The 16001-nt window shown below is 40.2% G+C and overlaps 2 protein-coding genes and 1 pseudogene across 9 annotated transcripts in view; 2 read left to right on the top strand and 1 right to left on the bottom strand.

Moving 5' to 3' along the window:
* The window catches only part of LOC115686074 (uncharacterized), a 38533-nt gene that overhangs the window by 6311 nt on the left and 16221 nt on the right, over nucleotides 1–16001 (top strand). The window contains exons 14-22 of one of the 8 annotated variants that reach the window (XM_056306976.1): nucleotides 144–191; nucleotides 340–467; nucleotides 821–903; nucleotides 1043–1146; nucleotides 1567–1637; nucleotides 2149–2453; nucleotides 3126–3219; nucleotides 3737–4131; nucleotides 4629–4662. In XM_056306976.1, coding sequence (XP_056162951.1) covers nucleotides 144–191; nucleotides 340–467; nucleotides 821–903; nucleotides 1043–1146; nucleotides 1567–1637; nucleotides 2149–2453; nucleotides 3126–3219; nucleotides 3737–3851 — 948 coding nt within the window. In that variant the 3' untranslated portion in view covers nucleotides 3852–4131; nucleotides 4629–4662. Of the gene's footprint in view, nucleotides 1–143; nucleotides 192–339; nucleotides 468–820; nucleotides 904–1042; nucleotides 1147–1566; nucleotides 1638–2148; nucleotides 2454–2618; nucleotides 2888–3125; nucleotides 3221–3736; nucleotides 4663–16001 lie in introns of those variants that run through there. The other 7 variants (XM_056306975.1, XM_056306974.1, XM_056306973.1 and 4 more) reach the window with 7 other exon arrangements.
* LOC115686075 (uncharacterized) lies at nucleotides 4797–5947 on the bottom strand. Its single transcript, XM_030611265.2, has 2 exons — nucleotides 5634–5947; nucleotides 4797–5542 (listed from the first exon to the last, which is right to left on the bottom strand). Exons 1-2 carry the CDS (start codon nucleotides 5793–5795, stop codon nucleotides 4952–4954), a joined length of 753 nt encoding a protein of 250 aa, XP_030467125.1. The 5' UTR covers nucleotides 5796–5947; the 3' UTR covers nucleotides 4797–4951.
* LOC115686094 (protein ACCELERATED CELL DEATH 6-like) lies at nucleotides 11290–13933 on the top strand (annotated as a pseudogene).

The following is a 16001-nucleotide window of genomic DNA, read 5'->3' as shown; positions in this document are numbered from 1 at the left end:
ACTGAAATTACGTTTAAAGGACATAGGTTTGTGATTATCTTGATCACTAAGATGTATGGTGTTTTCTTGTTATCATGCCATCTCATAATCATGGCACTAATCATTTTTTTTAGTTGATATTTTCTTATATGATATATTTGCAGGACATTCAATCAAAATCAACAAAACAGTCGTTAGTGCTACTAGATGAAGTATGTTATTGCCGGTCTTTCTTTTGCCTCTTCAAAATTGTCTGACGTGATTCCTTTGAGTGACCTGTTATGCAATTACAGCTCTTCTTGTGCTTACCTAGGTAATATTGATATGAAATAATCTATTGGTATGTGATAACAATGATAGGTTGGTGCGGGAACAAATCCTCTAGAAGGAGCAGCTCTGGGAATGTCACTGCTGGAATCTTTTGCCAATGGTGCTCTTTTGACAATAGCTACAACCCATCATGGTGAACTGAAAACCCTGAAATACAGGTAGTTTCCTAACTTGAATATTTTAAGGTCCATTGCAGATACATATTCATCCTTCAAACTTTTCCTTTCCTTGTGCTTGATCGGTATGTAGGGGTAATTCCCCTTGGCTTTCCACCCCACGTTTATCAATATTTTATATTGGATTATGCAGTTATTGAAAAACAAAATTTTCACATCAAACTTGGACCCCCACGGTTTATAATTCTAGATCTGTCGCTGGTGGCAGTGGTTTAGCTTGTTTAATCTAGTTGAAGTCATATAGGACACATCTGCTTTTGACATTTGCCACAAACTACAAGATTTGCTGCTCCCTTGGTGCTCCTGGGCTCTTACATATTCTCAATGATTGGCAGCGCTGCTAGCTTCGAAAATGCTTGTATGGAGTTTGATGAAGTAAATTTAAAGCCTACTTACAAGATTCTCTGGGGAATTCCAGGTTTTTCATTCTTCATTAGATGACTGCCTTTGTTATGTCCTGCAGTTGTTGCACTAGATCTAATAATAGCTCATGCTATCATTTGCTGTTTTGTATCTGTCGAAATTGGATATAACTTGACATGAGTTTTATCTTATAGGGCGTTCGAATGCCATCAGTATAGCTGAAAGATTGGGACTGCCTGGCACAATTGTCAATGATGCTCGTGAACTGTATGGTTCAGCAAGTGCGGAGATAAATGAGGTAACTAGTGTTAGCTTAGAACTGTTCTGGTCGTCAACAATATCTTGATAATAAGATAGCAACTCCTATGAAAGGTGTATGTGCTGTAACATATCATACATTTGGCACGCCTTTTTCTGTAGCCTGTGGGTTCAGTTTTTTCTGCTTGACACTCCATTGTGGTTTATACCAATACTATAAGAACATGGATATGCATTTTTATAATCTCAGTCCATGGATTGGGGTCTACGTGAGGCTTTTTTACATCATGTGCCTACTGCAAGTGAAGATTTTGGAAGTTTGCACTAACAGGAGCACAATCCGCAATTTCAGCTGACTATTTTTATATCCACTTGCATTTATGGAGATTGGTTTTGTTCCCTTTTCTTGTGGTGGCTGTTGAGGAGCCATTACTGATGACATCTTTGTATGCGCTTGCAGCTCATTACTGATATGGAAAAATACAAGCAGGAATTCCGTGAGCTGCAACGTGATTCACAATCTTACCTAATGTGAGAATCATTGGCTTATTGGAATTGGCCTCTTTAATAAGCAATGACTGCCCTTTTTGTTTTTGGCTGAGTCTTAAATAACTAGTAACTGCTGAATCATAGAAGTACTGATTGGAACTATATCTTCCCCTTTATCTGAGTTCAGAGGGAGCATCTATCCATTATTTCTGTAGGTATCCTTTGCATTTGTTTCATACTCCTACATGAATGAATGCTACTCTTGCTTGTGTAAATACCCAATATTATTAAACTTATAGGTTCATTAAAGGGTAAGTTAGAGTCTTTATGAAAGTGTATCCGATTACCCTCTACTTAGGTTTCTCCTGTTTGACATACTCGAGTCAGTGCACTCTGAAAGTGGCCAATGAATTTCATCTTACAATAAGTGTATAAATTTATGAAAAAACCATTTCCTTTATAAGAAGTGGTTCTTTCTGCTAGCAAGGCATCATGTGAAATGAAACTTGTATTATATGTAGCTGCATCTAGCTTCTTACTGTTTTTATTCTAGGCTCGCGAGGGACCTTCACAGAAAATTGTTGGCCGCGCGGAGGAGGATTGAGGAACAACGTATTGCTCAAAAGAATAAGATGTTTAGAGAAATATCAGAGGCTGCTGCAGTGGCACGCTCAATTCTCCATAAGAGAGTGCGGGAGTTTCGTGCATCCCAAGTGCAGCGCTTCCAGCCAATTGGAGTAAAAACAAGCCCGAAGTCATTGGCTGCCAAGCGCCAACATAGTATAGATGAAGACAGCAAAGATCTTGTGCAAAGGAAAAGTACAATCCCGTCTGAACCTCTCAAGCAATCATCTTTAGGTACTGCTTAAGAAACTCTGCCATATTCATTTTATTTAGAAACATAAGTAATTGTCATGGAAGGAATATGGTGAGGACTCTCTTTTAGCAAGAGTCCTATTTCTAGTCTTGTTGAAATGGAAAAAATCCATCTACTTAAACAGTCTTTTCCCATTTATGATGCAGAGAAAAAATCTGAGCTTCCAGTAGTTGGTGCAATGATACATGTTCCATCCCTTGGGAGGAAAGCAACGGTTCTGAAAGTGGACTGCTCTAAGAAAGAGATCGTTGTTCAAGCTGGCAATATGAAGTTGAAATTAAAATTGAACGACTTTCAGACATGATGTTAAATTCAGGCCCATGGTCTCCTGTTGTGGTCTAGACTTGCTATGCTGCCGAGTAATCTGGAATGGATTCCAGTGCCCCCAAGATATCAATCGGTGCATAGGAAAAAGGTGGATGAAAATGATCTCTTGAAAGTTTTGAGAAAGAGAGCTAACATTTTTGACTTATGGGCTATTCGTTAACAGTTGAAATTCTGAGGAACTTTTTCTAATCTTCATGAAATGTGAATAAATCCTGTTGCCACAGTTTCTCTATCTAATTGTCTCTTCGATATCTGTATGTGTCCCTTCTTTATTCAGCATGCACTTAAAAAGATTATCTAATGCATGAGCAACTTGTTTTATGCAGATTCCCATTGTCATGTCATTCATTGTGAATGGCAGGATGTAGAACAAAGATATCAAAGCCATAAGTTGAAGAATGCGATGGAAAAGGCTGAAAGGTTCGAACGAGCGCTCTAGTCTCACATCGTTACACTATACTGTTGCCAGATTTCCACTGTAACCGGAGAAAATTTCCTCTTTATTAATGATGAATTGGAAGATGGGGAATCTTAGCAGCGAATTAAAGATATGTTTGAGGACTGGGGTCAACTGGAGCTTTAACGTAGTGAAGAGTCATGGGAGTCTCACTGCACATGTTCCGTGGGTCCGAAGGTTATATGGTTGTGACTCAATGCTTGTTGAGCATCTCCGGCTTCCATTCAATGTCTTATCTATTTATGAAGGAAAAGTGGTTGTCAGTTCACAAGAGTGGATGCTTCAGGCTTTTAATAGGTGAACTGCTGTTTCTCTTTGGATTTTATGTCTTGAAAGAACAGCTATAAGCTTTGAGCACTCTTGTAGATCTGTCTGCTCACAATTATGTTATATCTGAAAACATTAAATTCATTATCACTCCGTAATCGTTTATAGACATCTTGACTATATTCTAATACTGTTACAACACCCATTTTGCAGGAGGTTTTGGACCATTTCAGTTCGTATCAGGGCAACTTGCAGTGTCAAGATTTGGTTGAATCAACCAGGAGACGACATCCCCAAGTCTTTGCAGAAGAGGCTTCTCTTGAGATAAGTTGCATCGTTTTGAATCGGTCCAACTAAATAAAATTTGATTAACTGCAACAAGTCGTTCAGTTGTGCATTGGCGAATTTTCAGGCAATCTGGGTCTAATCCATTACTTTTTAGATGGGCATCTAGGTCCTTGAACCTATTCTGGTGTTGGACCAATCACCAAATTTTCCCGGTTTCTTGTTGATAGGAATTTCCTAGATAGCACATCTATCGTTCCCCTTGCTTTCGGAACCATGGTAGACAAAAGAAGAAGCTTTTGCATTCGCCTGCACTCTTACAGGTGATTACTCCTCTTTAAGGTAAAACACAAGGTTTTTAACCTGCTGCATCTTTGCACTCCTATCCTATACACTTCAAGGCTTGTTAGAGCTCCTCTCAAAATAAAACCTTAACATGCATCTGCCTTCCTGGAGCAGGAGGTTGTGCTTAAGAGACTGCGAGCATAGTTTCTTTCTTTACCTTCTATAGTAAATATGCCCACAATATGGAGTAGACATGTACACCACACTCTCTCTGACCAAAATAAGATTCACGCATTCGCGCGCACATGCCACTCTCCACATGAAGACAGGGCGGAAGATGCTTCGTCACATCATGTCTCAATGGATGGACTCAGTTTTGAGTGTTTCCTCCTAGCATGTCTTGTGCACTAAGCTGTGAGTTTTGGCATTTTGGCTATACCACGATGCTTGCAAGAGATGATCGAAATTGCTGACTTTAATGTTTCAAAGTTTGAGGTTTTGATACAATTTTCTGCTTTGTCTTTACTTTTCAAAGGATGTAGCGCTCCTGTTCTCCTGATCTCTACTCACTACTTCTGATCCATCATTTGTTGATGTCTTGTTGGGGTGTCAAATCTGCATAAAGATGGATGACTTGCCGATGCAAGAGATGCTCACTCTTGGAGGAATCGGGATTTTCTAGGTTGTCTAATTGAATGGTAGATAGCTTAATATATGGCAATTACTTATTAAACAAACCACGTTCAAGGAATATTTTAATACATATTCGATAAAGAAACAATTTAGTATTTTAATATCTTAGTAGATTGCAAAACTTATGAAAGAAATTATATTGTGAAGCTCAGGTAAAGTTGGAGATCAGCTGTTTAATCCACCGATACTCGTCATCATTGCACTTCCCAGTTCCTCATCTTTCCTCTCATCATCATCAGAAGCCCCCACAGCCCACCCAAACTCAAACGTGACATCCAAGAAATACAGCATGCAAACCAGCACGAAACAGCTCAAAAACATGGGGATTGGACCGAAAATCCACAGAAAAAGAGGGAAAGAGAAGTAGAACGCCCGCAACCCCAGCGACCAGAAATAGCTCCCCCGGTTCACCGTCGTGGCCACATACTCCACCATCGCCCGGTGGTGGTGCTGGTGCTGCGATATCTTCCTGTACGGCACGTTGATTAGGATGCTTGTGTGGCTGTAGTACCTTACGGACTGAACGTTCAGGAGGAAAGCCACCAAGAAGCACACGAGGATGGCGAAGAACTTCACGGAGAAACCAAACTTGCTCCGATCTCCGAAGATGAAGAGCGAGGATTGGTTGCCGTTCCCGCTGGTCATGAGGATGGCGATGAGGGAGCTGAGGGTGATTGCCGTCGAGGCCAACAGAGTCGAGGCCATTATGTTGTTCCTCAGCGTTTGGACCGCGAGAACGCCGGTCTTGGAGACATCCTGCAACACAAGTCGGACGCCACGAAAAAGAAGAAAGGTCAAGAAGCATTTCCGGGGAGACAAAAGAGAGGAGGGAGACAAACCACATTACCTCCATCATAGCTTGAACCCAGAATCGCCGATTAATGGCGGTCACGCCGATGACGGTCTTGGTGGGGTGCTTCACGATCCGATGGAGGAGCCATGCATGGTAGGCCATCATTATGAACAAGCCCAAGGGGACCAACGTGTAATCAAGAACCTTCTTGTCCATAATAACCTATAAGGAGCAGATAGTTGCACAAGCAAGAAAGAAGAGAAGATCAAATGGAGATGAAGAAGAAGAGGGTCTTTGCGGACTCAGTAAATCGGCAAAGGAGAGAAAAACAAGGGATCCTTATAACAAACTTGTGAACATGCATTTTTTGCTGAGGCGACGAGAGGAGCGAATTGAATTGGCTTTGCTTGCGTGGATCGGGCTAGTGGGTGACGCACCTTTTCAAACTCATGTTTTTTGTCCGGGACATATTAAATCTCTAACATAATAAACAAGGTCGCTCACGTTATTCGAAGGGTTCCTTTCTCTCTTTTTGTACAGTAGGAACCAACCATGGGATCATGTGTCTTTTCTTAATAGTCAGTCGCGTCTGAATGCCGTTCATCCTCCTCCTCTTGACCCCAAAAATTAACGAGAGCTTTTGGCGCGAGGGACGAAATTAGGCATTCAATAGCAGCTGTGTAGGTCATCATTACTACTCGTAGTGATTGTGAGATTTGGTAGGACCACAATCAGCTGTTTTAAAAACTTAAACTATTATATGAAGGTACGATTTATTATTTAAATATTCTAATACTCCCCTTTATGCTTAGTCTAGTCTTTTTGCTTGATACTAAGCTTGGACATATTTATTTGTGCTCTGATATCATGTGAGATTTGGTGGAATCACAATCAACTGTTCTAAAATCTTGAACTGTTAGATTAAGGCGTGATTTATTATTTAAATATTCTAACAGTGATCACCTATCATATGATGTCATATGATGTCATAAGGGCTTTTAGTGTTTTCGAAATTTTTGTTCGTTTTTGAGGCTATTAAAACGATGGTGGAACTATGTTGAATTGAGATTGCTTCTCTTGAGGCTGTAGTGTTTATAAATGTAACCAAATGGCACCTCAATATTTGAGTATTTATTAATCTAATTAGAAATTATAGGACGGAGATTAAAGAAATCGCATTGTTATCATCTCAATCACTTTTGCATTATCAACTTGTCTTTACTTTATCTTGTACGGTTGTGATTCATCTGAATAAAATACACGAGCTTTCACAAATTTTATTTGGGCTGAAGTTATTTTCGGATTAATATAGTTAGTGTGAGATTATTTTGTGAGACTTTGAGAGCAGCAAGGTACAGGCTTTTGGCATGTGCTGGTCCACTATAGAAGGCACCGGTGAGGAGAGCATACGCGACTCGATAGTCGGACATACTGAGAATGGCATTAGCATGAAATAAGCTGCTTTTTTAATTCCTATTGCATTAGAAAAAATTTTAATTCAGAAATTTTTCTAAAAGATTGCAAAGATTATCCACGTCAGTGTCGATAGTGCTACGTAAGACGGCTAGCGTCCATGTCATCGATTTCTGATCAAATTTGGCTGGAATGACTAAATTGACAAATTTTCAGAAAATTTAGGATTGAATTGACATCTACACAATAATTTCAAAACTTTTTTGATAATTTTCCCATAGAATGGCATTAGCAAAAAATCAGCCACCTTTGTATTTCTTTTTGTTGACACCGGAGTTGGCTTTCGAGTCCGTCAACTATCTTGGGGATGGAATTCGCCAACCACGTTGGATCTTGACCCTAATCGAAGGCGTCGTCATTTCATCATCGTACATTCATTTTTTTTTCACCAAGTTTCTTATGCATATTTAGATTAGGAACATTGTAGTTTCAAGATCTTGGCCCGACGACCAAAATTTCGAATGACGGAGACTTGAGGGGCCAATTGATGCCAACGGCCCAATTGGCTTTTAACGGTAAAACCCAATTGGACCTTTTGGCCCAATTGGCTTTTAACGGTAAAACCCAATTGGACCTTTTGGCCCAATTCAAGCCTGTTAAGTCTAATTCCTCGGCCCATCAAGATAAAGGAAGGAGACCAGTGCAAGCTCGTGCTTGAAGAGGCCGGCTCATTCAGCAGCTCCCTTATCGTCAAAATATTTAGGACTAAATTGGCCAAATGAAAAAATTTAGGATTGACCGAACCGTTGTATCATAAGTTTAAGATTTTTTAAATAATTATGCCAATGACTTGATGTATGAGGACGACAAAGATGAATGACACCTTAGTAACCTTCCTTAATAAGTAGTATCTTAATCGGGTGCCATGACTTTTGACGATAATTATAACACAACAGCAGTGGTGTTATAAAAATTTAATACTTGAAATAGAACTTGCTGAATTCGACTCCCTTCTTTCGGGCATGGCCAAATTAATTGGATAGAGGCTGCGTTTGGTTTGACATTGGAAATGGTTTTTTTGGGAAAATGCAAATGCTGAAAGGCTAAAGCCCTTTGGGGAAATGCAAATTATGTTTGGTAAAAACTTTTTTACAAACCAACTTTGAGTCAAGTAGTATTTGGCGGGGATTCTTTTTGCAAAGGGCTTTGGTTGCAATGTTTCTATTTTTTTAATTTAAAAAATCAAACCCTTCTCCGATTCGGCGAAGGGCTCAAGTTGTCGACAAGTTAGATCTGGTACTGACGGTCGTCGGCTGAGGTTGCACGACCTAAGGTGACCTCGATGTGGGTTGCGCAACCGAGGTGAGGGCTGCTGGGGTTGCCGGCAAGCCCAGGTGCTGCCACAGTGTCGCGCGAACCCCAGCCACCGTTGTTGACATGCGACCCCATGCAATGCCTGGGCTTGCCAGCAACTAGCCACAATCTGTCCTTAATGACGGTAAAAGGGGAATATGAGAAATCTAGTGAGGGCAAGATGGGAAGAAAAAAAGTCATTCAAATCTCTTGAGATAGACTTTCGAAAATGTAGAAAGCTCAAGGCTAAGTTTCACCACAAAACCCCTTGTGAATTGTTGCCAAACACCCCAAATTTTCTTTAAGGGGCTTTCAAAATACTAAACCAAACGCACCTAAACTCACATGATGCATGACGCACCATGTTAAAGTCAAAGACCATGAACCCATATCTTGGTAAATAATTATTAATAAAGGGTGCGTTTTTTTTACCGAAAATTTTATCATAAAAAAATCGTGAGTTTTCATTTGTTTGATGGTTTAGGAAAAATGATTTCCTTCTTGTTATAAGGGGAAATTGTTTTTTCCGATAAGTTCGTTGTTTCTAGCTCATGGAAAACGCTTTCAGTAGATCAATTAGTTTTCGTCATCCAAACACCGGAAAGTCGGAAAACAAATTCCCGGATATAGTTTTCCTTCAAACAAACGGCCCAAAATATTATTAGTTTCACCGCTGACTTGCCGTTGGATTATTGACGTGTGGAAAAATTCAGTTACAAAATTAATACCGAACATAATATCATTCATCTAATGAATGAACGTGTAAGTTGAACATTATAATTGCTATATTATTATAACGCATGTGTCCAACATGAAACTATAATCCGTGAATATCGTGGGTACGTGTGTATGCAAAAAGAGGTTGGATAATTTGAAAAGGAAGCTGTATTTACAAAGACCCATGAGCAGCTCAAAATAATCGGTCACTCTCGCACCTCATCAGCAGCTACACAAAGTAACCTTCTCCGGTGTATTCGTAGGGGCCTCCTGGCACGACCACGTTGCCGACGAGGAGATTGAGAGAGCCTCATACTCTCTCTCTCTCTCAACATCTCCGCCGGTTGACCTTCGGCAGCCAGATCTTGTGCGACCCTCGGCAACTTCGGCAGCTAAGTCGATGGCCACTCGGGTGTTCACAGCGACGTCACCGACCAGACCTGAGGCCATTGGTCTGAGGTCGCGTGCGACCGTCTGAGTTTGCAGTACTCAGGAGGCATTTGAGGGTAAAAGCGAAATTTTAGTAAGTTCTGAGGGCAAGAAAAGCAACTGAAAAAATTCATTAATCCTTGAAATTGGCTTTCGGAAAATGTTGCAAAGCCAAAGCAAGGAAGGACCTGCCTTGGGCTTTGCTTATGATAGCTTTCATTCAACGTAAGTTCTTTACGAGACATTAACTATTGAACTAAAGCTGCCACTGTGGCTTGACGAGGACTGACCCATCTGCTTTTTGCTCATCCTCCCACCCTCTCTGTCTCTTTTACATTACCTCCATATCTGCCTTGCTTTGCGGGAAGGCGATGATGATGCAAGTGACAAGACCAAAGGATAATGGACTGATTTTTTCGTTCCAAACATGCCATAACCGCTCTAAGTAAGGGATCTATCTTTCGTATCGAACACGTCATAATTACTTTAAACTAGAAATCCTATAACACCTCAAGTCCCACGTTGGAGCACAGAGAAAATTGTAGAGTGATTCATTAGTCGAGACCAGCATCGAATTGCATCACCTCGGACAATCTTATAAAGAAAAGAGATGCGAGCTCCACTTAAAAAGACAGAAATATGATACCGCTGAAAGTGAAAGATACGGTATGAAGTATGAACCATGCCCATAAGAACTTGTTTCAACTTCTCTTAAATGCTATTATAACGCCCCCTTTCTACAACTACATTAACAACCATCTTTGGGAGTAGATATTTAGGTGTGACCCCTGAGAAATTGTTCAGTCAACCTAATACATCCATTAAAATAAATTAGAACCGTAAGATTCGATGCGTATTATAAGGAATCTACTACTTCTAGTGGTTCAGATTTAGGATGTGTCTAAATAAGCATTTTCTTTTTGCTTAATTTGAATGTTGTGATGCACGTATTTTTCATATGTTTTTCAAAACACTGGAAACTTTCGCGACATGCGAAGGTGGAGACGTAGGTTCGTATGTATTTTTGGTATTTTTTTCTACTGTATTAAATTTTTAAGGAAAAGTAAAATTTTATTTTTTCACAAAAACGTAATTCTAACAAACAAGTCCATACTACAGCTATGTAACGATTTTTGCCCACATAGGGGCTGAAGGGACGATGCACCACGTAAACGTTAAAAAGACAAAAGAAGCAATAATGAACGGACCCCTGCTTTAAGCTTTTTCTTTTTAAGAGTTTTATGAGGGAATTGATTGTTCCGGTGAAAAAACTCTGGTCTGTTTACTTTTTTCAACTTATTGCTTTGCAATTTGATTTTTATTCAGTGTGGAATATCTAAAACCGTTCGAAATATACAAATATTGACACATACAATGACAATTTTTTTTTCAATTTTGAAAATATATTGGAAACTTTGCCGAGAAAACGGACAAGTGAACCTTATTCTGAATTGGATGGTGACCAACACGGATGTAATAGTTCATCATGTTAATCGCGTTTTTGTCCCAAATTTCTTTTACGATATTCGATCACTTCTAGGGGACAAAATATTTCTTTAATTTTTTTTTTACTTTCTTATTACTGACCCTCCTAAGGAAATACATGTGGCAGAAAGTGGACCCAAAGCCGGTGAAGGACATGGCGGGACCATCAGTTGTGTATCCATCCATAAAGAAGAGAAAACCGAACTTAACACGAAGGTAGAATGTGGGTTGAACTCGACTGGGTCGCTAGTCGCTATAAATATGCTAAATTTGAATCCTAGGACGCCAGGGCAATTCATTCGAAGTCACAGACATGGTCATCTATACACAGATTCACATTAATCCCTCTGTGAGTGACCAGGAGATTTGGGAGCGGAGAAGGCAGAAACTGGGAGCGTTAATGGAGGCCGATCCGAGCCGGCGACAGCACGATCCTGCACAACCCGACAAGATTATGGATCCCCTGCTATTCTCGCTCGCGAAGGAAGGGGACGTCGACAAGTTCATCAAAGCCCTGGAGGATCATTGTGCCAAGGAAAGAGTGCCATTGCCCGTCCTTCTCGGGCTACGCAGCCCCTCCAAGAATACACTGCTTCACGCTGCGGCAGGTATATTAAAAAATATATAGCCAGTGAATATTTTAATTTTTTTTTTTGAAAACCGGTGAAGAAAGTGGTCCGGTTTCCATGAAATTTGAGTGGTCAAGAATGCTCCGTTATTGGGAAAAAAATGACGGAGCCGTTAGCTTAGCATTATCCTGTTAAAAAGGGTGTGTGACCATGCATTTCAAAATTCTCGATCTTTTGCGCTCAAATTAATCTGACATGAAGGGAATACAGAGAGTGATGATAATGTCAAAGCGGTCATTGATTTCGTCCCTTAGCACTTGTTCTCCTGTAAGAACTCCAGAGGAGAGACGCCGCTGCACATTGCGGCCAGAGCCGGGAAAGCTGTTGCGGTGGAGCTTCTCCTTCCTCAAGGGAAGCCAAGATGCACTGACCGCTGCGGCAACTCTGCTCCGCACCAGGTCGTGAGGAAACGCCATCACAAGTTGATAAGTCCGCTGGTGAGTAAAGACCCCAATCTGCTATATCGTCAGAATAAGGAAAGCAAGTCTCCGTGGTGCCTAGCAGTCGAAACAGGGGACTTGAAGGTTCTCGAGCTCTTGTTGGAAGCGCCAAACGATGGCGAAGACCAAAGAAGATCAGAGAGTCGAATGGTTTTCGGCATGTCACCTGCTCATGTTGCCTTTATATGCAGGGAAAAGGGTAAACCCTACTTTTGTGCTCTCGCTTATTCTTTTATCTTCTTGGTCACTCTCTTGTGTTCTTCATTTTGGTTGGTGGAAAAATCAAGTGTCACGAGCCCTAGTTTAATGAGGCACGTGTACATTTGGTATGATAGCTTGCTATCCTATGGGGCAAAATTGTGAGTCAACTCCCGATACTTTGGATTGTCTTGAATAGGATCAACCCCTATTGAAGAATTACAGACATCGTGTTCATCCCGATGATTAACTTCTTGCAGCATGTTTAGAAATGCTGACCAAGATGTGAGGAAAAAAGCCGTGGCTATTTCAATTAAGAGATGCGGGACATGGCACTCCACTCCATCTCGCAGCGTACGAGGATTATCTCGATGGTGTCGAGTTCTTGATCGAGAAGTTTCCAACAAGTGCCTAGGAGCAAGACAGCATGGGCTATCTTCCTATCCATATTGCCTGCATGATGGATCACGTCAGGATCGTCAAGGAGCTACTTCGGCAATGGCTAGACCCTGCAGAGTTTCCATCTAGGCTGGGACAAAACATTCTTCACGTGTCCGCGAGGTACAGAAGCATTACAGCCGTCAAATACATACTGAAAAGTCCCAAATTCGGTCACCTCATAAGTGCAAGAGATTTCGATGGGAATACACCTTTGCATCTGGCTGCATTGCACTGCCAACCTTCGATCGTGCGTCTTGCACGAGACAGAAGAGTTGATAACAGGCTGGTCAATCATAATAACACGATGGCTCTCGACGTGGTAGAGCAGGACACTAAAACAATTGGTGCTCCATTCCCGAAGGTACGACCTTACACTTTTCTCATGGGTAATCATACATCGCAAATTGTTATACCAATCAGAGATCGAACTAGAACATAAAATTAGGGAGGCATGTCAATTAGTGTGCTCTCACCCAGTTCTGTAATTTAGTTGCCAAAACCAAAATGTCTTCATTTATTTGTTTATTCTTTGACTCACTACTTGCAGAGATTTACGCGGACCGTTTTGGTATCTGCTGGAACACCGAGAAGTGGAGAATTAGCTATCTGCAAGCTAACTGGTCGGAGACCACGGAAATGATCGGAACCGCATCAACCGGATAGATCTAAGGAAAAAGCGAATGCTCGCATGGTCGTGACGGCGCTTATGGCCTCTGTCACTTTCACTTCTGGTTTTTCCGTTCTCGGAGGATATAATGGTTCTGACCCAGATGCTGGAATCCCCGTATTGCTCCACAAAGCTATGTACAATGTCTTTGTGATTAGCAACTCCATGGCCATGTATAGCTCGATCATGACAATCGTGATCCTCCTCTGGACACATATTAACGATCCTTACGTGGTGGGAATTGCCCTTGACCTATCAAATGTCCCATTGTTGGTAACTCTTGCCGCAATGCCTCTGGCATTCATGGCAGGCGTCTTCGTGACCGTAACCAAACTCACTGGGCTTGCGACTGTTGTCTTGGTCTATGGATCCTTCGCCCTCTTCATTATCTTATATACCTTCATTTTGTTGTATTTTCCGCTTTGGTGCAGAAATCCTCTTATTGGTGGCTTCACGGGCATATTTATTTTGGTGTGTCTTATAATAGCGAGGAGGGAGATTGCGAATGGGACTGTGGGGCGTGCAGAGACATCCCTCCGGGGCACTCGTGACAACAACCTCCGCCACCACTTGAATAGATGATTTAGCGTACAGGTTCCAGAAAAATGGCGTCTGATCCCTCCTCAAATCTATTATCTTCTCGCTAATTATGTACGGATGTCCGTACCTTTAGCTCCTTCTTAGTTATGGTTGAGAGCTGAGATGATGGAAAAATATAATATTCTGTTCAATAATAAGTGAAGAGTATATGAGCATGTTTATAAGATTTATACTACGACTATCTAAAGTAACAAAATATACAGAATCATATAATATCCAAAATATATGTCTAACAATTACATTAGTTGCTGCCCTTTCGATTTGACTAGCCTACTTGCCAACAGTAAAAATTAGTGATGCCTGCAATTTTAGTAATCCAAAATACTTTGTGATTGGCTACTCAATGACATCTATAAATAATCGCAAAGTTTGGCACAATGGAGTTTTGCAATTAAATTGCATCATCACAAAGTTCCATTCCCTTTCACTTTGCTTAACATTAGTTAGACACGTACCTTTACATTAATTCAAAAAGAAAATTGAATCGTCTCATTTAATTTAATATAATGTTTCCTGGAGAATATATCGGCATCGGTGTGCCTTACTTATTAATTCGGATGCAACAATGATGTGTTGGTCAATAAATCTAAACTCACCAATTAATAGTTTTAGCTGTTTTTCTCTTTTATAGTTTTGACGTATAATGCTTCTAGTTATAATAAATTAAGGATTAAGAAATTGTGTAGGGTAATATCTACTATTTTTTTTCAAGTTATCAATTTATCTATAAATTTATTGATGTACACCTATGATATATGATCTCTTATACATATAACATATATATTTATAGATATTTACATGTAGGAAAGAAGGTTTTGTTCACGAGGATCATTAATTAATTAATTTCTATAGCTGTCTTATGGGTGCTATTTTTTTCACTTTTAATTTACTTTTGTGGACTGAAAATTGAGAGGTCAAATGAGTTATGAGAACTATTCATTAAGTGATGTGGTCCAGTTCTCATGATGACTTTTAGTCTGCGTTACTAAAAAATGGATTAATACTACGAAAAACTCCAAACTGGTTACTTATGATAAATTTACCAAAAACTAATTTTTTGATTACGAAAAATCCTAAACTAGTATACCTGTGACAATTTTACTCTTTGTTAGTTGGATAACACATGCCAATTGTACCAGTTTGAGATTTTACCTTCCGTCTATCATAGGTGTATAATTTTGCAATTTTCGTAATATTAATCCAATTTAACGGAGGGTTAATTTTCATACAAATATACTAGTTTGAGGTTTTAGGTGGTCAAAAAATTAGTTTAGGATAAATCTACTACAGGTATACTAGTTTGGGATTTTTTATGATAAAAAAATTAATGTGGGGTAAATTTATTATCGGTGTATCAGTTTGGGGTTTTTCTTGATATTAACTCAAATAGTTTCTGTGAGATTTCTCAAACTGTTTTGAGGAGATATCTTGCATTTTTTCTGTATTTTGTTTTCACTCCTTTTCATTCTGATGCCGATAGTATTTTCCATAATTCGAGGAACATCTGCATTGTTTGCACGTGCTTTTACAACTCCGTATGTCAAAGACCATCATTGAGAGCAGCAAATGTACGATCGGCACAAATTCTTTCTACTAAGCTGTTCATCTTTCCATGATTTGTTCTATAGCACAAACTCCTACAGCACCTTTTCAAGGTCCATTCAACTTTTTGGATAAGTTGGCATCCAATACCTTATTCACCCTTCATAGTGGCGTAGCACTTCTGGTTTTAACGAACATGTTTACAACCCAAGGCTGATTGGCAAAGGTCATTGAGATTGTCGCTGTTGTTTGTTCCTTGCTGCGTTATCTTTCAGGGTCCGGTGGCTATCGAATCTTCAAGCAATTTCGGCGAGCATCTTTGCCTCGGCAACCATCCATCGAGCTGTTGCAATCAGCTGCTGTCGGTCCAACGGTGGAACTTGTCTTCTATTGCATGGTGAATTGCCTGTGAATTCTTGAGAAAGAAACAAAATGTCCTGACTGTTGGTGGGGATTATTTGGTCAAACTAAAAGACCAAGAACTAATTCACTACGATCTCCTTTGGCG

This window comes from Syzygium oleosum, unplaced genomic scaffold (assembly GCF_021117445.2).
Source record: "Syzygium oleosum isolate NSW1041296 unplaced genomic scaffold, Sole_v2.1 Sole_v2.49, whole genome shotgun sequence".
In the NCBI taxonomy this organism is placed as follows: domain Eukaryota; kingdom Viridiplantae; phylum Streptophyta; class Magnoliopsida; order Myrtales; family Myrtaceae; genus Syzygium; species Syzygium oleosum.
This window is presented reverse-complemented; position numbering and strand designations above follow the sequence as displayed.